The 21,994-nt window shown below is 43.8% G+C and overlaps 1 protein-coding gene across 1 annotated transcript in view; it reads left to right on the top strand.

The window, feature by feature from the left end:
• pemt (phosphatidylethanolamine N-methyltransferase) overlaps positions 1-21,994 on the top strand; it is a 65,312-nt gene that overhangs the window by 33,554 nt on the left and 9,764 nt on the right. Inside the window, exons 4-5 of the mRNA XM_076987894.1 lie at positions 5,234-5,379; positions 9,280-9,391. Of these exons, the coding sequence (XP_076844009.1) occupies positions 5,234-5,379; positions 9,280-9,391 (258 nt within the window). The remainder of the gene's footprint in view (positions 1-5,233; positions 5,380-9,279; positions 9,392-21,994) is intronic.

Consider the following 21,994-nt stretch of genomic DNA (forward strand, 5'->3'; position numbering starts at 1 on the left):
AAACGTCACCACTGGAACACATCACGACTGGGAAACGTCACCACTGGAACATGTCATCACTGGAACACGTCACCACTCAGATGTAAAGAATGCTTCTCTCTGTACTTTAAGATTTCCTCCTTAGTTCTCCCTCTTATGATCTTCAGTACTTAATTTCACTCTGATGAAATCCTTGTCCTACTTCTTGGGAGGGATATCACAGGGGAAAATAGATATTAATCTAAAAGTAAATAATATACTTTTTTAATAAAATAATTTCATAAATAGATAAATAAGTACAATCCCTCCCCTTTCATCTTTACCACTTCAGCTGTTATCCTCATGATTGCCATGTCCTCTGTCTCATCGTCATCCAAGAAAACCCATGCTGTTGAAATGTGGATTAAGCACTGGGGTATAATGGAAAAGTTGGAGAAATGTGTTACTACTGTGAAATGTGTGCTACTATCTGAGTACTGTCTGAATCGCTCTCTTTGTGAAATTACCCATAAGGCACTCTCATCTTGCTGGAAATGCACCTGCAGCAGTGACTGCAGATAACTGAATGGAAAAGGAGAAAAGCAGGTCAGATTAGGCCAACCTGAGAGAGATCACAGCTATCCAGGTAGCCAGGAGGTCGGACACCTTCTAGCCCAAAATATTGCTTGCTTGGCCCTTTTGGATTTGTTAGCTAGTGTAAATGTGTGTTGTATAAATTTATAAATATTGTGTGTAAGAAGGGAAGTAGGTGTTCAATGACTTTTTTTTAATGCCGTTTGTCCACTTGTTTACATGTGGCTAGGGAGAAATGGGAAGGGTCTATTGTTATTTTTATGGTTTTATGTCAGCAATTATTTAATTTATTTTTTTAACCTTTATTTAACCAGGAAGTCCCATTGGGATTCAAAATCTCTTTTACAAGAGAGACCTGGCCAAGGTAGCAGCCAAACCACAGATACAATATAAAAATACAATACAATACAATATAAAATTCACTCCCTCTACACTGGAAATAAACAGATGGTTAGATAACAAGCAGTCTTGCCCTTTTTAATACTACAGTCTGTTCTAGACTGGGTTGTGACACCATTTTCTTTTAATTTTAGAGGAGGCCTTCCTTTGTAATAGAAATTTTGCTCTGCAGTTTGGCTTGGGGATCACTGGGGAGATCATTGGAGAGATCACTGGGGAGATCATTGGAGAGATCATTGGAGAGATCACTGGGGAGATCATTGGAGAGATCATTGGGGAGATCACTGGGGAGATCATTGGAGAGATCACTGGGGAGATCATTGGAGAGATCACTGGGGAGATCATTGGGGAGATCACTGGGGAGATCATTGGAGAGATCACTGGGGAGATCATTGGAGAGATCACTGGGGAGATCATTGGGAAGTTTTTTTCGTTGTTGTTGAGGAATGCATTCGCCACATTCAGAGGAGGTGGCAATTTCATGACCTTTTGGATCAGAATCATGTCGTCCTCTGTCGAGGAAGATGGCTGTACCTTCTCTGCTCTTTGTATTTCTTGACAGCAGGATGCTCAACACAATAGCTTGCTGCTTCTAAAACTCCCCAACATGTCAAAAGAACATTTCACATAGACTTTCAATGGTTTTGGATAGATACCACTTCTCTCATTTTTACCAGAAGTTCTGACTTCAGAGATTTCTGCGAAGCTAGATTTGGTGTATGTATGAGATGCATCACACAAGGGTTGGTTCATCTGTGCACCAACTGCAGTCAGAATCGTGTCTTTATTATGCACTAATTATGACCAGCAGTGAGTTCTTGTCTTTGCTATTTCACGTCTTGCAGTAAAACCTCTAGATTATTCACTGTCATCACTTGATGACTCTGCTCTCATTTCACTTTGTCATACAGAACACAGATTTGGTTCTCACTGTGGCATGTGGTATGTTGCCTCCAAGATGTGAAGGGAGTATCAGAAGACTTTGTTGTGCATACCACTGCTGGATATCTTTGCAAATAAAGAAGGGGATTGTGTAAATTATTGCCTTAGAAAGAGCAGAGCACTTAGACAGCAAGGGGTACTACTGGGGCCAGAGCTGGTAGACATGTGAAAGATTCATCCTGAGATCACCCCCAAACTCTTCTGCTATTGTTGTGCTAGAATACTTAATCTCTCTTATATCTGGTGCAATTTTTTTTATCGTTGCAAATGCATCATGTAACTCCTTGGCATTTTCCACACTTTATGGTCACCTGGGCAGCAATCTGGGTGCTTCTAGTTTTGTCTGTCAGCATTTCATTCTTCTGAGTCATTCTATTGTCCGTATACAGGGCTAAGTACTTGAGTATCCAATTATGTGGCATTGAGTTGTGTATCTTCCTGTATTCTGTCTAGGCAAGGCTCAGGCTGCTCTGTCTGGTCTTGTATTCCTTGTTGAAAACCTCTTTCCTCTCTTCTATTTTTCTTATTAACAAAGACAAAATGCGATTTCTCAGGTAAATTATTGCAACTTTTAATGCGCATGATTACATGACTTAAGTTTCAAATCATAATTTTTCACTTGGTTGAACATAATTGAACATAATTGTATCCAGTTAGCATTCGGGCATATATGGTTAATATGCATAGAAATCAGATCATAGTGACTTGCCTAATAATTGTGCACGCAGTGAATATCTCGGGTGTGAAAGTAGGCCAGTGTGCCAGGTGTTCTTGTGAAGATGTTTCATCAGTGTCGTGCGCTACACGAGCAGCGTGAAGTGTCGACTGAATCAGCGCACCGTCACTCTGTCGCCGTTACCGCTTTCCTTCAAACAATGACACAATGCAGCCCAATCACTCCCCATTCTCCCCAGCAATCTCCTTCTCTTCATCGCACCTGCTCTTTCCCCACTGGCTCTTGTCTGGTTCAGGATTGCAATGTTTATAACATTTTGATCTTTTTTGCCTTAATTCCATCTAACCTGCAGTATCTGTATGAACTACATTTTCCATCCACCTGTGGAGGGCTGAAGAGTAAGTCCTCGTCCTTCTGAAGCTGTGGAAAGGAAGTGAGAGGGATTATGGGATTTATGGAATTATGGGTAGTGCCCTATATGGCAACTGTGCAATCCAGCTTGTTTGTGAAGGGATGAGAAGAGCAATGCTTTCTGTGACAGAAACAGCAGTATAAAATGATTCCTTCGGTGGTTCTAACAGCCTGAGGGTCAGAGACTAGCTTATGAAAGAGAATCGCATGTAACCTAGATGATAATAACAAAGATATATTCAGTGAGTATCTTTTGTCAGCCTGTTTCACTGTTTGCCTCCTAGCATGTCTTTGCCTGCTTGACTACGACATTTCTCAGCAGGATGCTACTGTGCAACAGGACTGTGACCCAGTAACCCCTCCCTAGCAACAGTTAAGCCAGTCGTGCTCCCTCGGTTACAGATACATATGAATGAACCAGCTGGGAACCTTTGCGTGCATAAGCTTGTTTTACCAGCTGTGATGTTAATAAAGAAACATGGCTTCACTTCCTTTCTGTGTTCAGCCCGACATAGATAAAGCAGCACGAGTCAAAGCCCCACAAACACCCTGACCCACGGACCTTGAAAAGAAGCACAAAGCTTCCACTCTCTTCTTCATCCTATTTCTCTCCTTTCCTTTCTAAAAGGTCTGGCTACGCAGGCGGGAAGCTTTCAGAGGGCCGGAGCGTGGGGCTCAGGCCCTAGTCCCTTGTTGCAGCTTTTGTGCCGCGTAGCCGTGCAGTCTCACCTCCCCTACAGCAGTCCCGAACCAAAGTCGAGCACTCGGAGGAGCTGTGGTCCCTCCCGCTGCTCCTGCAGAAACACCTCCCGTAGCTCCGGTGGGTCTGGGCCGGCCCCCGCCTTCCGCTCTCCGCATGCGAAGGTCTGGAAAAGGTGGTGCCCTGTGTGCAATGGGAAATGAAGTCGCCAGGATGGTCACCTTTCTCTGTTTAGCACTCAGCCACTGCTCAGATGGCCAGGATGTGTCATTAACATACATTCGTGCAAAGCAAACCTGTTTGCAGATGAATATAGTAGGCACAACATGGCTTTGTATTTCTTGATGGAAAAGCCACTACATGCGAGAACCAGGTGTCATAAATGTAAAAAAAAAAAAAAAAGGTGGTAAAGTCGTAATGGCTTTGCTTACACCATTATTACCTGTAATCAGAGCAGTCAAAACATTTCATAAAGCTAAATCAAAAAGCAGTGGCGTTTAGGGCATAAGGCAGTGACCCTTTCTCACCCACCCCAAATTACATGCTTCCTTAAATTACTGTTTGACTCTAAAATATAGGTCATCAGACCTCAGAATGTGGTAGAAGCGTATATGGGTATGCTGAAAGCTAGTCGTGTGCCTCTTGTTCCTTGTCCTTCTACTGAAGATTTAGCGATGGAATTGACCCACCTGGCTGAATGATTGAGATTTTCACCGACCCGTAACCTTGAAAAAGGCTTTTCAGTTAGGTGCCTGTCTCACTAGTAGATACCAGTCAAAGTTAGCTGGCTATGGTAGCATGTATAAAGATACCATATACATATACCATATACTTTGCAAGAAACCTTGTATGGTAATGACCTATGAAATGACTAAACAATTGTCAACCAAATTTCTCCTTCATATTAATGAGTATCTGTTTTGACTACTGATAAGCTATCAGCTGCTTGATCCGGTGACAACAGTCACCCCAGCTCCATGTTAATCTCTCTTCAGTCCCTGAGGCATCATGCACCACAGCACGCCATTATCACTTATCCTACTCTATGCCAATACGCCGCAACTCCAATACTCCTCTATTCATATACTCATCTACTCAAATATTCCTCTACTCAAATATTCATCTGCTCCTCTACTCAAATAACCTTCTACTCCTCTACTCAAATATTCATCTGCTCCTCTACTCCTCTACTCAAATATTCATCTGCTCCTCTACTCAAATGCTCCTCTTCTCAAATCTCCTTTGTACCTGTGATTTTCCTGCTTCAGGTTCAGTGTCACTGACCTTCTTCCTGACTTCCTGACCTTCTTCCCTTTTAATACCGGCTCATATGAATGCTGTTGTGGTATCAGAGATTGCATTTTGTTGACCCGATCATGTCACAGGTAGTTGTAGACGTGTGGCCTCAAATGACCCTTAAACACAAGTCGTTTCTAAGTCCTTTAATGAACCTGGCAAGCCGAAGCCTTTTATAGCGCTACAGAAAAAGCATGCCAACTGTGAACCTGAGCAAGCATGTTGTTCTGATACCCGTCCTCCATCTTCCCGACCAGCATCACGGTGGCGATGAAGGGACAGCCCCGGCTGGAGCCGTGGGACAGGGTGCATGTGTACTACGCTGGGGCCTCTCTGATGGCTGTGGGCACCCTGCTGGTGGTGTCCAGCTTCCTGGCACTGGGCTTCACCGGGACCTTCCTCGGTAGGTGCCGCCCTCTCACAGTCTAGTCCCCGCTGCCTGTTTACATGTTGACCTCAGGTGACTGACTCGTTAGGGAAACGTCGCTTTGCAGATGCTTTAAAACAGCTGAAAAAACACACCATGGATCCCTTAACTCATTAATTATTTGCTCAGTGTATTTATTCATTCATAGTGTGCATGAATTATTTATGCTTGGGTTTTTCCACTTTCAGTATTTCATCTGTTCATCGGCATATATTAATCTCCTTGTGATCACTTTCAAAAAGACTTTGTAATTAAGATTTTAAAATTAGCTTTGCTGTTGTTTGAAGTATTTGCATGTGCAGACACTCATCCACCCACTTAATAATTTATCCAGCTCTTTAATAGTTGATATGTAGTCATTTTGCTATCTTATATAAATGTACTAATTATTGGTCAGTGTTTTATCCCCACATGAATGCAAATGTTTCTAGTGTCAATGATACTGCAACGATACTGCAATTTCTGAACTTCTCATGTTGCTGCACACATGGCTATTTCCACTGCCCATACCTGGACAAGCATCCAGCTGCTACCCTAACGTCCCCCCGGCACAGCGCCCCCTTCTGTGAGTCTCCTCACTGCAGGCTGATAAGTGGGTTAAATAGCCAAATGACAGTGGAGAAAGACACATGTCAAAAAGTGAACTTCCTTTATTGACAGTTACTTTAACTGGGAGTTGTGTTATAATTGTTTCTGAACACTTACAGTTGTACATTTGTTATAATATTCATTAGTAGGTTTATTGGAAATGTGCAGTATATTACAAAATGTTTATAATATACACTTACCAGCTACTTTATTATAAACATTTAATTTACACACAAGTGCACCTTGCTGGTGTACAGTTCAAGCCTGGTCGCTTTTCAATGATGAGAAAAATGTTGGCCGTCCCATAACAGTCCTTTTCATGCCATATAACCTGTGGTGGACCACTCTCAACACAACAGTGACACTGACATGTACACTTAAAAAACACATCAGCGTAGTGGCTGACAAACCAGTACCAGCCAGACCCACACAACTGGGCCTCTGCCATGTCTGTCCATGCTAAAGCTGTGCGAGACCGAATTACCACCACAACGAAAGCAACGGTCCTGAAAGGGGATCCTCATTGTAAAGTGATGGTCCTGAAAGGGGATCCTCACTGTAAAGCGATGGTCCTGAAAGGGGATCCTCATTGTAAAGTTATGGTAATGATCCTCACTGTAAAGTGTAACTTAAGCTTTATGATAACACTAAAAAAGCAGCTATCATTAACCGCATGGAGACACGAGAAGAGCAGATGTTTACAGATCAGGTTTATTGGGTTTGAAGCCAGGCAAACTGTGGCACTTCCCAGTAAAGCTTCAGTTCCAGTTAAGGTTGACATAAACCATCAGAACCCTGTCACTGAGGAAACGCGACAGTTTACACAGCTTTCATGCTTAAGTTGCCCTTCGGTGGCCTTTTACCTAAGTGCAATTAAAAGGAACAGAAGTGTCGTTTTTGTTTTACTGCATTGTCGTCATTACACCTCTTGCATTTTTCATTATTGACTACCGGATTCAGCAGTTTTTTGCATCTCTGTCCTGCTTTTACAGTTCTCTGGAAAACTGCCCAACGTAATAAGAAAGTGATAAATTCCTCTCCAGTTTCTCTGCCAAACCTCTGAAGCTGGTCGAGCAGGTAGAATTGTGCTCACAACATCACAGGGTCAGTTCCCATGGAGCACCTGTACTGTCATACTGATATATATGTATGCATATATATATGCAGGTCACTCTGGAGAAGAGAAGTCTGCCAGTTCCTGTAAACATAACTCTTAGTGACATGTCAGTGAAATGTTTGCTTAGCTATTGCTTTTGTAGTGGGTTAAGAGGAATGTTTTCTGAACACTGTGTTTACCTGTGATGCATCTGTCATTCAAGGGTACCTTAATGTTCTCAGGAAAATATTATTTCAAGAAATTCCTGCAGTGTATCTGCTGTTGTTGATGCCATTCTGACTGGGAACTTCAGGGCATGTTTGAGGCTCAGCTAGACGTCTGAAACCGCACCGGGACGTCAGTGCATCCACCAGCTGCATCCATCCCAACCAGATGTGGTGCAGGGTGTCTGACATCACAGCCACCTCGTCTTGAACAACCCTCAATGATTTCTTGCACAACTCAGCTAATTACCTATCCCTGATTAGGTTGAGGCACTAAATCAGGTGTAGTAAACAGCACAGTAGTACCAGCAGGCTGGCTTTACTAAGCAAACCCCCGAGTCGAAAAGCGAGTGGAGACGTTTACACAAGAAAAGAACTAGCTGTTAGTTTTGCTCCATTGAAAATGGTGATAGAAAAGGTTGCCCCCCCCCCCCCCACGTTGGTCATGTGTTCACTGTAAGTGTTCAGTAAGTGTTGTGTTGCTGTTAAGGATGGGTATACTGGTAAGCTTAAGTCATTTTTACCAAGAAATATCCAGCAATGGCTAACTAGGTACTTCTCTTTGAAGTACATAAGAAAATTCAAACTGCTGAAACGGTTTGTTTGTTTGGAGACCTGGATAAAAGTTACATGAGAGATGGGCTGAGGTGCCCCCCCGGCTGACATGCCGTGACTGAGTTATGTCAACCACCAGTACTCCCTCTTCCCATCTGGAAAAAGAAAGGAGTGAATGAAAGAAAGAGAGTGAATAAATGAATAAACGAATGCAGAGAAATACCTATTAATCCCACCTGCTCTCCCTGTATGTTTCTTTTTTCCATTGACAAAAAGAAAAAAAAATGTAGGTTGGCAGTGTTGTATCTGTTCAGTGAAAGGAGTTGTTTTCCCATTGCGAACAGGTGACAAATTATTTTGTTTATATAAGTCCGCTCATGCAAGAACTGCTTTACGTACGGGCTTATGCAACCCAAACTCATTTGCGCCTTCAGTCTGTAAATGACAGATAAAGAGTCTGTGAAGGCCTGGGGTCTTCACTGACCAGGGGAGTTACAGCTGGACCTTTGTCCTCAAGTGGGTCAGTGAGAAGAAGAAGAATGTTGCATGCGTCCGTACGCATATGTGTGCATGCGTGTGTGTGTTTGTGTTTGTGTGTGTGTGTGTGTGTGTGTGTGTGTGTGTGTGTGTGTGTGTGTGTGTGTGTGTGTGTGTTTGTGTGTGTGTGTGTGTGTGTGTGTGTGTGTGTGTGTGTGTGTGTGTGTGTGTGTGTGTGTGTGTGTTTATGCTTTCCCGTGCGTATGCTGAACGGGACTTCACGACTAGCGCCTGGTTATACTGCTTCCATAAAGACTGCTCCACTTCTTTTAAAATGTGGCCTAGAAAATTCTTAACCAGGTGAGTCAACCTTGTCCAACTGACCTGAAACGGGAAACGAGTTAGGAGGAAGGGAGGAGGGGAAAAGGGGAAAGACAGGTGTGGAAAGATGGATAACAAACAAATCACTGACTTCTTCAGAATCAAAGTCTTTACTACTTACTAGCTAATAGTTAAAGGAATGAACTGAGATCAATTTCCTTGTTTAACTGTGTGTCAGGCATCAGTTGCCATGGATATGAAGTACATTAATAGCCCAACATGAGCTCCGTTTACATTGTGCGCATGAATGCAGTTTAGCTGGAGGGCTCGTTAGCTGCTGCGTCTCTAGAGGCCCGACCTCTGTCACCAGTCACAGGGGTTTCAGACTTGTTCCCTTTCTTCAAGAAGGCTTTGCTCTCAAAACAAATGCTGCAGAGAAATAAGTTGTTCCAACATAATATTAAGTTTCATAATATATGTTCCCTGAAACTGGAATATTAGCCCAGACAATCCCAGGACCATGACATCAAGATGTTGGCAAGAATCTGGCCGAGCAGAACCTGTTTGTTCCAGCTTCTTGCTATTGCCTGAAGGAGTGCTTTTTTGTCTCTGCAGGGGACTACTTTGGTATCCTGATGGAAAAGAAGGTGATTGGCTTCCCCTTTAACTTGACGGACAACCCGATGTACTGGGGCAGCACGGCCAATTACCTGGGCCTGGCGCTAATGTGAGTACTCGGAGTAATAATGTGAGTACTAGTCACATTAGTACTACCTGGGCCTGGCACTAATGTGAGTACTCGGAGGAGAGTGGCGAGTAGCACCCGATTGCAAACCAATCAGCCAATCAGAGGCTCGTTCCCAACACAGCAGTCACCCGTGCCAGTCTGCTGTACCCATCGTCACTGGCTGAAAAACTCAGCTCAGGTTCTGTAAATTCAACACATGGACTCCCCACACATTCTGATTGCTGCCTAATACTCCATAGATACTTCATTGGTAGTTGGTTGGATTGGTAGATACTTAATTGGAGATGGTGTCCACATGGTAATTATTGTATGGAGACTTGAAGTGTGCAGTTAAGATGATTTTAAGAAACAGTTTTGCCAAACATTTTCTTTGGCGAATGTCAGCATATTCTTAAAGGATGCAGGCAGTTCGCTGAAGCTATGTGGTCTGCTGCATGCTAGCATGTTAGCATATTGAAGTAAAGCATGAGTGAAGTGTGAGGAACCTTCTAGTTAAGGAGAGGATAAATGATTCTTGAGCACAGTACAGCAAATTGAACTCATCAAAAAGTTGAACTCATCATTGTTACATTAATAATATATCAGACACATTCAAAATGAGCAAAGAAAAATAAAACATTAAAAAGACCTGGAGACCCAGGAGACAGGAGAACAGGAGACCCCACAGGACACCAAAAATATATACAGCGTTCCTCCTATACAGAGTTGTTACTATAGATAGCCTTTTGTGTGACAGTAGATAATGGTGCCGGGCTAGCAGTAAAGCCACTTGAAAAAGGCTCTGGGTTTCACCCTAGATAGTTCTCCCCTTTGCGCCTGGTCCAAGACATCATTTCTGGTCGAATGGCAACTACGCAGGCCTATTTTTGCCAAAGACTCTCTTTGCTAAAACGATCATAAATTACTATGACAGTCCGGTGGCTTTGCTGTGTTGTAATATTATGAAGCATGAGCTTCTAACAACCCTGTAAGTGGTTCGAAATACTGTAAGTGGTTCGAAAACCACTTACAGTCATGTTTAATCGTCCCTGCCAGAGCTACGTCACATGCGAGAGCTGCTGTTTTGTCTGCCTGGCCGTCTAGACAGTAACTCTTTGCTGTACCCCTCGACCACCTGTCAAATGCCCCGGACGCAGCTTACATGACCTGCTCGTGGTCCGCTGGTCCGGTTCTGGCCCTGAGCCTCTGCATAGACACAGGTGGCATGACACGCATGTGATGCGTGCACTCCTAAAAATACAAATTAAAAGCACAAACAGGAACTCTGGCTGAACAGACATTTTTATTAGAGAGACTTGAATGGTTCTGTGTTATGTTTTCTTTATTAAGGTTGACACAGTAGAAGGAAATGAAAAGAATAGACCAGCCTTGAGGGCTTGAAATAACGTGGCGCGGCCCGCTAAGCAGCGGAAGTGGCACTGCGATGCTAAAACATGAGGCTTCTGTGCTTTTCTGCTTTCTTTTCTTCTAACTGTTTCACTAAGCAGGTATTGAGAGCTTAGCATGTGTCTTCATGTGGTCACCATGGCAACAAGAGCCAAACCTCTGCTGGTGACTGGCTTGCTTGGTTGCTAAGCAGCTGCTGCTCTAGTCTATGGTCTACAAACTCAATTCTATCTCTCTGTCTCTCTCTCTCTCTGTCTCTCTCTTCTTTCTCTCTCTCTGTATCATTCTCTCTGTCTTTCACTTTTTCTCTCTCTCTCAAATACAAGCACACTATTTCTCTAAAGCAATGCAGAGTGCAGTGCTGTATAATCAATTAGAGTCAAGCTTTCTTCGTTTACTGCCCCTTTCTCTGTGGCTTCCTCCGTTGTTGATACCTTGGTGAACAGGTGCGAAGGGAACGAAAGAGGACGTCTTGTAACCCTTTTCAACTAATTGCCATGTGTGGATGAGCCTGCAGCTGAACCTGTAGGGAAGGTTACAGCCAGGTGCTGGCAACCACGGGGTCATGGGTTTGATTCCCGCTGAGCACACACCCTGTCTTACTGATAAATTTATGTAAATTGCTCTGGATAAGATTGTCAGCCAAAGGGAAAAAAGGCAGTCTAAAAATATGATGGTTCTGCACTTTTTTATCTAAGTATTTATAAAATGAAGGTTAATATGTCAAATTATTCTGTGTGTACATTCTCTGTGTTGTCTGTAGATTATACTTTATAGGTTCTCACCTCACATTCATTCATTAATTTAAGTCGAGTCAGTTTTATTTATGTAGCGTTTTTTACAACACATGTTGTCACAAAGCAGCTTTACAATCGCATTTCTCCAGATCCCTAATGAGCAAGCCAGGTGTGACGGTGGCAAGGAAAAACTCCCTAGGCAGGATTAGGAAGAAACCTTGGGAGGACCAAGACTCAAAAGGGAATTCATCCTCCATTGGGCGGCCCAGCTAGTAGCATATTTATGGTTCTATTTCTAGGCTGAGCAGTCACAGTCCCTCCAGTGTGGAAGTTGGGCCTCAGGTAGGGGTCTGCCTGGGCGTCTGCTGGCGTCATCAGTGTGTCCACTGATAGCACTGGCACATCCATTCACAGCATCGGCACATCAAGGCAGACTATTTTCTAGGTGCTTTTATGGAATTGTCTTTGTAGAAGCATGTAGCCAATATACAAGATATACAGGTTAAATATGTGAACATCAAATTAAACATCCATATATATACATGCCACACGTGGTTTCAGCAGGCTCATGTATAGCAGCATCACTGGAGGTGACCACAGTCATGAGGGCTCACTGAGCCATTGCATTTCACACAAATCATTATCTCTAGAGTGAACGCATGACATGGCTGGGAGACTCAATGACTGGGGGCCTGAAGCTCTACACCTTCATATGTAGCACATTAACTGAAGGCTTGATTACATAGGTGAGTCTTAAGTCTGGATTTAAACACTGCCTAAAAGTGATTTTTGTAGCCATTGGAGGGAATCTCTTCTGAAATGCTTTAAATGTGTGTTTCCAAACCATTTTATGTGTGTATGCACACCATTTTATTCATTGTTTCATTTGTTACGATGCCATAGATTTTATTCACATGCCAACACATACTGTATATTTAAATGCAAATATCTGATACTGACAACAATAACCGATTTTTTTCAGCGCGAGTCCTTTTTCTCGTTCAAGCCTTCTCAGCGAAAGCGTGCTGACATGCTTCCAGCTGGCAGGCGAGCCAGGCTCCTCTGAGCGTATGTGCCACCACATACAATATTAATGGCATTTAACGAGGTGCTTGAACATCTTTGATGATGATGAAGTTGGATCAGGTAAAGGGACGCTCATTAACGAGTCCTCAAGACACACCGTTCTTAGACAGGAACAGAAAGTTAAACATTCTCTGAGTCTGTAGAGGAGTACTGTATGTGAATTACTGGCAAAAAGTGCCCGTATTGTCAGTTCAGAAAACAGACCTAGATCCTCCGCCCTTGTGAACTGAGCTATTCATCATAACCTCTTAGGACACCACGTCATCACAGCGCACATATGACAAACAGAATGACACAGTGAGCAATCAGCCCAACAGATTATATGAAATGACACAAATGCTCACTTCACGTGCTTTCTGTGTAATCCCATAATTCCTGCACACGTGACAGTCGGCAGTGACTTGACTGCTTTCGGAACACAGCTTTGTGACCCGGAAGCAGAAATCCCTGAGCCCTGTGACCTCAGCCTTGGGTCGTGAGCTTCCCTGGGGCCCTCGCTGGGGGTTTTCCCCGCTAACCACTGGGTGATCAGTGTGTACGGAAGTTATTTGCCATGTTGGAAAAACAGCACCATGGAAAAAAAAAACTGAAAGCTTATGATGTAGATGTGTGTTTCCCCATTCAGGTGTACAGACCACAAAACAATGTGCAGAGAGGGAGGGAAAGAGCCAATAGATTTCTATGTATCTCTCTAGCCTCTAAGCATTTTGCTCACCAATAAATGCACCCATGTTGAAAATATTCCTGCCTTCTTTATAGTTCCTACCCACAGAGCTATGGGGATTTCGTCTACTGAGGCTACACACTTTCTCCCACGTGTGCCTAAGCTCAGATGGCCCAGATGAACAGGCGCACGTCAGCGAAGACGTCACGTGGGCTCTTACCCTATGGGTGCTAAGGATATGATTCAGAATGACGTGGCTAGGGCACATATATGTAGAATCCCTCATTATCACCCATATTTCCATTTAATATCTTTCAAACATCTAATTAACTATCTTAGCATATAACGTGGGAGATACATGTAGGTCAGTTTAAAATATCCATTTTGTGTAGTTCCTTTGACGTTATATTGCGTAAAGGAAAGGTTGGGTATGTTCAATTCTTATGATTGGCTGGAATTTATCAATTCAGTGGGAAGCTTCAGTAATACACAGATATGAACCCAGTTCCTGTTTCCCCCTCCTATTGATTTCATATTTCTGAGCTTCCAGCAATATCCAGCTCTCTATCTGAGGCCATTTGTGTGAATTTCACATTCTAGGAATGTTTCCTAGTGCACTTTTATCAGATGGCTGGTTGTAAACTTCTAGTAAGACAGTTCATAACCAAATCAACCTTCTTGTCAGCTATACACTTTAGAAAAGAGGACAGATAGTGTATGTGCCATGAGAACACTTAATAAGTGTTAATAGTTTAGTTTTGCAATTTAACAAAATGCAAAGTGGCAAAATGAGAAATCTGGATACATTACCACCCTTTGCCTTCAAACCAGCATCACATTATCTAGATGCAATTTCACAACAGGTGATTATGAAAATGTTTTATGTCAATTGAAACAGTCATTAACTGAAACAGAAACAGCTGTGTATGAGAATTAAAACTGAATTTGGAACAGCCAAACTGCTGCAAAAGTGACATTTCGGAAGACAGTTCTATGTCACTGGTCATACACCATGGCAAGACTGACCACAGCAATAGGACCCATCTACTACATCAGCAAGATCTCTCCAAGGAAAGGATTTCAGAGCAGACTGGCATTTCAGGATGTGCTATACAAGGTCTTTTAAAGAAGCACAAAGAAACAGTCAGCGCTGAGGGCCGTAGACGCGGTGATTGGCCAAGGAAACTCATCACGCTTACTTCCCTTTGAAATGATAGAAGATGCCCAGCAATGTTCCCTCAGGTTACAACCAGCAGAAACCAGTGGGACCCAGTACACCAATCTACTGTTTGGAGAAACCAATGGGACCCAGTACACCCATTTATTGTTTGGAGAAACCAGTGTGACCCAGTACACCCATCTACTGTTTGGAGAAATGTGGCCAGAAGTGGCCTTCATAGAAAAATTGTAGCCAAAAATCCATAGCTTTGATGTTGAAAGAAGGCCAAGTTACTCGACTATCCACAAAAACATAGTAACTGTGACAAAATGGCAGAAGGTGTTCTGGAGTGTGAGTCAAAATCTGAAATATTTGGCTGTAACAGAAGACAGTTTGTACACTGGTGGTCTGGAGAGTAATACAATGAGTGTCTGAAGGCCACAGTGAAGTGTGGTGGGGATTTGGTCAGGATTAATGGTGTCCTCGGTGGTGAGAAATATAGGCAGATACAGTGGGGAAAATAAGTATTTAGTCAGTCACCAATTGTGCAAGTTCTCCCACTTAAAAAGATGATAGAGGCCTGTAATTGACATCATAGGTAGACCTCAACTATGAGAGACAAAATGTGAAAAAAAATTGAGAAAATAATTTTGTCTGACTTTTAAAGAATTTATTTGCAAATAATGGTGGAAAATAAGTATTTGGTCACCTACAAACAAGCAAGATTTCTGGCTGTCACAGACCTGTAACTTCTTTTTTAAGAGGCTCCTCTTTCCCCCACTCATTAATGGCACCTGTTTGAAGTCGTTAACAGTATAAAAGACACCTGCCCTCAACCTCAAACAGTCACACTCCAAACTCCACTATGGTGAAGACGAAAGAGCTGTCGGAGGACACCAGAAACCGAATTGTAGACCTGCACCAGGCTGGGAAGACTGAATCTGCAATAGGCAAGCAGCTTGGTGTGAAGAAATCTACTGTGGGAGCAATAATCAGAAAATGGAAGACCTACAAGACCACTACTAATCTCCCTCGATCTGGGGCTCCACGCAAGATCTCAGCCCGTGGGGTCAAAATGATCACAAGAACGGTGAGGAAAAATCCCAGAACCACAAGGGGGGATCTAGTGAATGACCTGCAGAAAGCTGGGACCAGCGTTACAAAGGCTACCATCAGCAACACACTATGACGCTAGGGACTCAGATCTTGCAGTGCCAGACGTGTCCCCCTGCTTAAGCCAGTCCATATCCAGGCACGTCTGAAGTTTGCTAGAGAGCATTTGGATGTTCCAGAAGAGTATTGGAAGAATGTCATATGGTCAGATGAAACCAAAGTAGAACTATTTGGTAAAAACACAACTCGTCGTGTTTGGAGGACAGTGAATGCTGAGTTGCATCCAAAGAACACCATACCAACTGTGAAGCATGGGGGTGGCAACATCATGCTTTGGGGCTGTTTCTCTGCAAAGGGACCAGGACGACTGGTCCGTGTACATGAATGAATGTATGGGGCCATGTATTGTGAGATTTTGGGTGCAAACCTCCTTCCATCACCAAGGGCAATGAAGATGAAACGTGGCTGGGTCTTTCAGCATGACAATGATCCCAAGCATACTGCCAGGGCAACAAAGGAGTGGCTTCGTAAGAAACATTTCAAAGTCCTGGAGTGGCCTAGCCAGTCTCCCGATCTCAACCCCATCGAAAACCTTTGGAGGGAGTTAAAAGTCCGTGTTGCCCGCCGACAGCCCCAAAACATCACTGCTCTAGAGGAGATCTGCATGGAGGAATGGGCCAACATACCAGCAGCAGTGTGTGCCAACCTTGTGAAGACTTACAGAAAACGTTTGACCTCTGTCATTGCCAACAGAGGATATACAACAAAATATTGAGATGAACTTTTGTTATTGACCACATACTTATTTTCCACCATTATTTGCAAATAAATTCTTTAAAAGTCAGACAAAATGATTTTCTCAATTTTTTTTCACATTTTGTCTCTCATAGTTGAGGTCTACCTATGATGTCAATTACCGGCCTCTCTCATCTTTTCAAGTGGGAGAACTTGCACAATTGGTGACTGACTAAATACTTATTTTCCCCACTGTACTTACCCATCATGCAGCTGTGATGCTCAGAAAGAATTGACGGCAAGTGGTGGGCCATGGAGCGGGTGCGGTGCATAGTACACCATTCACAATCACATGGAGTACACTGCAGCGCAGACGCAGTACACTGAACAAAGTTAGCGAAGCCAACAATAAACAACTGAGCCAACAACAGGGACAGACCAACACAACATCAACACAGGGCTATAAATACACTGACAAACAAGGAACCGAGCAAGAAATGGGTGCGACACATGAATGACAAGCACATGGTGAGTGTGAACAACAGTAACAAACACGTGGTGGGCCAAACCATGTGAACTCAGAAATGGGGGTGTATGCAGTTACAGTGATGTCATCAAGGAAGCGTCTCTTTGGCTTGAAGTTTATTTTGCAGTAGGATAACGATCCCAAATATTTTGCCAGTGTCATTAAGGGCTGTCACCATATAGAGGAGTTGTGGAGGTGATTATATGGGCCCCCATAAACACCTGATCACTACATCATTGAGTCTTTCAATTTAGATTTCTTGTTTGTTCTTTCACTTTGCATTTTGTAGGTTGGCAAAGTAAATACTTCTTATACTTAAATTAACTTCTGTTTTTGAAAACATTTTACTAGACACAGGCAAGGCACTAAATAACAAAAAACTGTTTAACATTGGTTTTGTGCACATAGGCACTTAGTGTGAAATGTCATTGGCTGCACCAGTACGAATGCCATGTTTACGAGGTATGTTGTAAGGCATAACTCTGAGTTCAGGTCATGAGGCTAGGTTGTCAGAAATTTTTTTCTGTATTAACTTCTTGCAGAGTAAATGTGTTGCTTTGTTGTTCACATTCAGAGAATCAGAATCAGAAAGACTTTATTGTCATACATTGTACAAGTACAAGGTACGAAATTTCAGATTCCGTTGATGATGTTGATGTGTTGCTAGGAGATAATTGTAACCCACAACTCCAGCACGTTTGATAGGAGGGGGTGGGTGATGTGCAGGTTCAGTCCTGGCCTTGCTATTGGCCAATCAGTTCACTTTCTCACAAGACCATCTGATGGCCGTCTGTGCCCACCCGAGAGTGGCATGTGGGCGTGGGGCTGGTGGCAGAGTAAGCAGCTGGTGTTCATGAGAGCTGCGGCACTGGTGACGGCCCACACACACGCATCCAGTTAACCTACTTCAGTCAGCACAGAGGAGAGGAGAGTGTGAGACAAAAGGCCAAGATAGTGGGGCAAAGGGGGCAGGAAAGAAAGACAGAGAGGGTGAGGTAGAGGGGCAGAGGGTGAGGTAGAAGGGCAGAGGGGGTGGGGTAGAAGGGCAGAGAGGGTGAGGTAGAGGGGCAGAGAGGGTGAGGTAGAGGGGCAGAGGGTGAGGTAGAGGGGCAGAGAGGGTAAGGTAGAAGGGCAGAGAGGGTGAGGTAGGGGGGTAAGGTAGAGGGGCAGAGAGGGTGAGGTAGAAGGGCAGAGAGGGTGAGGTAGAAGGGCAGAGGGGGTGGGGTAGAAGGGCAGAGAGGGTGAGGTAGAGGGGCAGAGAGGATAAGGTAGAAGGGCAGAGAGGGTGAGGTAGAGGGGTGAGGTAGAAGGGCAGAGGGGGTAAGGTAGAAGGGCAGAGAGGGTGAGGTAGAGGGGTGAGGTAGAAGGGCAGAGAGGGTGAGGTAGAGGGGCAGAGAGGGTAAGGTAGAAGGGCAGAGAGGGTGAGGTAGAGGGGCAGAGAGGGTGAGGTAGAAGGGCAGAGAGGGTGAGGTAAAGGGGCAGAGAGGGTAAGGTAGAAGGGCAGAGAGGGTGAGGTAGAGGGGTGAGGTAGAAGGGCAGAGGGGGTAAGGTAGAAGGGCAGAGAGGGTGAGGTAGAGGGGTGAGGTAGAAGGGCAGAGAGGGTGAGGTAGAGGGGCAGAGAGGGTAAGGTAGAAGGGCAGAGAGGGTGAGGTAGAGGGGCAGAGAGGGTGAGGTAGAAGGGCAGAGAGGGTGAGGTAAAGGGGCAGAGAGGGTGAGGTAAAGGGGCAGAGAGAGTGAGGTAGAGGGGCAGAGGTGGAAAAGAACTTGAATAAGTGACCACTAAATTTCAGACAGTAACTTTAAAAAAAAAGAAAAATAAATAACAGAAACTTTTTACACCAGCCCACCATCTGTGACCTTTAATCTCAATAAATTTTGTTGACATTTTTTCAACACTTTCAGCTGCAGGCAGTTTGCAGTCATCTGGTAGAGATGAGATCATGATCACTTCCCTGATAAGCCAATCAGCTGCAAGCAGTGTTTTCACACAGAGTGAAAGTTCATAAACTCAATGTGCCTCTCCTGCAGCCTTTTACCAAAAGGGTAAAACATGCAGACTAGCTATCATTCAGTTCACACTGCTTATAAAACCTGGTAAGCACATAAACAGTTCTCGTTTTCTTTGGTCTGTGTGCTTTTTATACAAGGTTTGAGACATGGACAGAAAGAGGATAGCCTGCTCAGTCTCCAATTGTTCCCACCTTTCATGCCCCTTTTGCCTTTCCCCCGTTTACCCCCCTCCCCCCAGTATTAGCTCCACTTGCTTTCTCCTATGTGATTGCCCCCCAAATCCTATTAACCCACTTTCTCAAATGGGAGCCTCAGGCGTTTCGTGTGCCAGTGCGTTGAAGAGGAGCCATAGATTAAACCTTTGAATGGGGGTCATGTTTAGATGGTTACACACCACAACCCTTCCCTCAGTTGACAAAGCTTTGAAATGAGCAGCTAATATGCTATAATCTGTGTAATTTTCCTGTTATCCCATATCCTCAGAGCAAGAGCCCCTAATTTTGGTTGTGGACATGATGGTGGAAGTGCTGTTCCATAGATCGCTTCTAAGTGGTTGACCTAGTTGTACTTTTTCTAAAACTTCATTAAAACAGCCCTGAGTTTTTATTCTCGAAAGACATGAGTCTTACATGTCTTAAAGTTAAATGCATGTTGAGGTCCAGTTAGAAAGTGAACATTTTTAGACCTTGCTTTATAATGCGGTCACCGTGACTCATTGAGTTGCAACTGAAATGTGTTTAGGAAAAAGTCGATGGATCTAGGTATGCCTTAGAGCTGTGTGTCGTTCTAAGGAGGTTAACTCTCCCTGGGAATCCATTGGTTCTAAATCTTAGGATGCTTTATTTCATAACAAGGAGTGGACTGAAATAGAAGGACTGTTTCATTATGTTCGTTATGGTGTGTGTTTTTTAAAACAATGAAAAAAGAACATCTACACTGAGACTCAAAAAATATGACATTCTAAGAATATATTTTAAAATCATCCTCAATAAAAAATTACAAAAAATAAACATTGACAAACATGACAATGGTAATCAGAACCTGGTCTAAAACCTCCTGATTTCTGAGATCTGAACCACAGCTCAGATGTATTATTGTAGAGAACAGCTGAACCAAAGCACATGTGTACTACTGTAGAGAACAGCTGAACCATAGCACATGTGTACTACTGTAGAGAACAGCTGAACCACAGCACAGGTGTACTACTGTAGAGAACAGCTGAACCACAGCACATGTGTACTACTGTAGAGAACAGCTGAACCATAGCACATGTGTACTACTGTAGAGAACAGCTGAACCACAGCACAGGTGTACTACTGTAGAGAACAGCTGAACCATAGCACATGTGTACTACTGTAGAGAACAGCTGAACCACAGCACAGGTGTACTACTGTAGAGAACAGCTGAACCACAGCACAGGTGTACTACTGTAGAGAACAGCTGAACCACAGCACAGGTGTACTACTGTAGAGAACAGCTAAACCACAGCTCAGATGTACTACTGTAGAGAACAGCTAAACCACAGCACAGATATACTACTGTAGAGAACAGCTGAACCACAGCACAGGTGTACTACTGTAGAGAACAACTAAACCACACCACAGATATAAAAAAAATGTGTGCCATATTTTGTCAATTTTTTACACCCCAATCGAAATTTGTCCTCCGCTTTTAACCCATCTGTGCAGTCAGAACACACACACACACACACACACACACACACACACACTAGTGATTACTAGGGGGCTGTGGATCACACGTACCCAGAGCGGTGGGCAGCCCTAACCCGGCGCCCGGGGAGCAGTTGGGGTTAGGTGCCTTGCTCAAGGGCACCTCAGTCATGGCCTGTCTGGGAATCGAACCCACGACCCTCCGGTCACAAGACCAGTTCCCTACCACCAGGCCATGACTGCCCCAATACTACTGTACTGTACTATATACTACCGTAGAGAACAGCTGAACCACAGCACAGATATACTACTGTAGAGAACAGCTAAACTACAGCACAGATGTACTACTGTAGAGAACAGCTAAACTACAGCTCAGATGTACTACTGTAGAGAACAGCTAAACCACAGCTCAGGTGTACTACTGTAGAGAACAGCTAAACCACAGCTCAGGTGTACTACTGTAGATAAGAGTGGAGACTGGAGTCCTTTGAGCCTGACCTGGACTCACTCAGGTTACTCACTCAGTGATGATTATTGAACTCTGAAAACCTGCTTAAAATAGCAGATGCTGTATATCTGACTAAACCTCAACCTGGAGCTGCCTCCTGTGCTTCTGAAGCCAGAAGATGACAAAGGGTTAAAACAGAGATGGAAGAGCACTGTGGAAAGAGCTTGATGGCCAGTAGTGCCTCTGTGGGAGCAGAGCTACGGTCACCCCGACTCTCTGCGGTCGAGGCACCTAGACATCGTCTCACCCGTCGTCTACCCTGCCACCTTCCCTTCGTCTACCCCGCCATCCCGCCCCTCGTCCTGCTTTTCGACCCCGCTCTTTCTCTTTCCTTCTCTCGGCAAAGGGAGCGGCATTGTGGGATGAGCGGAATTCAATCAGCAACGATCTTCTTGCAGAAATTGGCGGAGATAATAAGATGGGGGAGGGAATGAAGATAAATATGGAGAGAAACGGAGTGTTCCGGCTACTGGCCTGTGTGGAATATTTCAGCAGTAACCTCAGACCGAAGTGACCTGGGTTAGCTCTGTGAGTCGCAGCACCGGTCATATCCACCAATCACAATATAAACACACTCAATTTACAAAAAATTTACAGAGATTTCATTTATTCCCATGAGGGGAAACTGAAATTGTGATGTTACAGTAGTGGATTCAGTTGATATTATACACAGGCCATAAACTCTATTCTCAGACTACAAAGAGTTACAGACTTTATACATTTACACAGGACATCGTTGCAGGGCACAAAACACAGTTAATCAGGCGTTCACAATACACGTTGTTGTGTTATTAGAGGTTTAGATGTTTATGGCATGTCTGCTGCTGTTCACATTTTCATACACAAGTGTGAACACCATAGAAACCTTCAATTCTAGTCCCTGTGAATAACAGGTAGTTTACACACACACACATACACACACACACACTCACACACACACATATATATTTCATATTTTAGAGAGGAGGTAAACAGGAGGCAAACAGGA

This window comes from Brachyhypopomus gauderio, unplaced genomic scaffold, assembly GCF_052324685.1.
Source record: "Brachyhypopomus gauderio isolate BG-103 unplaced genomic scaffold, BGAUD_0.2 sc57, whole genome shotgun sequence".
NCBI classification, from domain to species: Eukaryota; Metazoa; Chordata; class Actinopteri; order Gymnotiformes; family Hypopomidae; genus Brachyhypopomus; species Brachyhypopomus gauderio.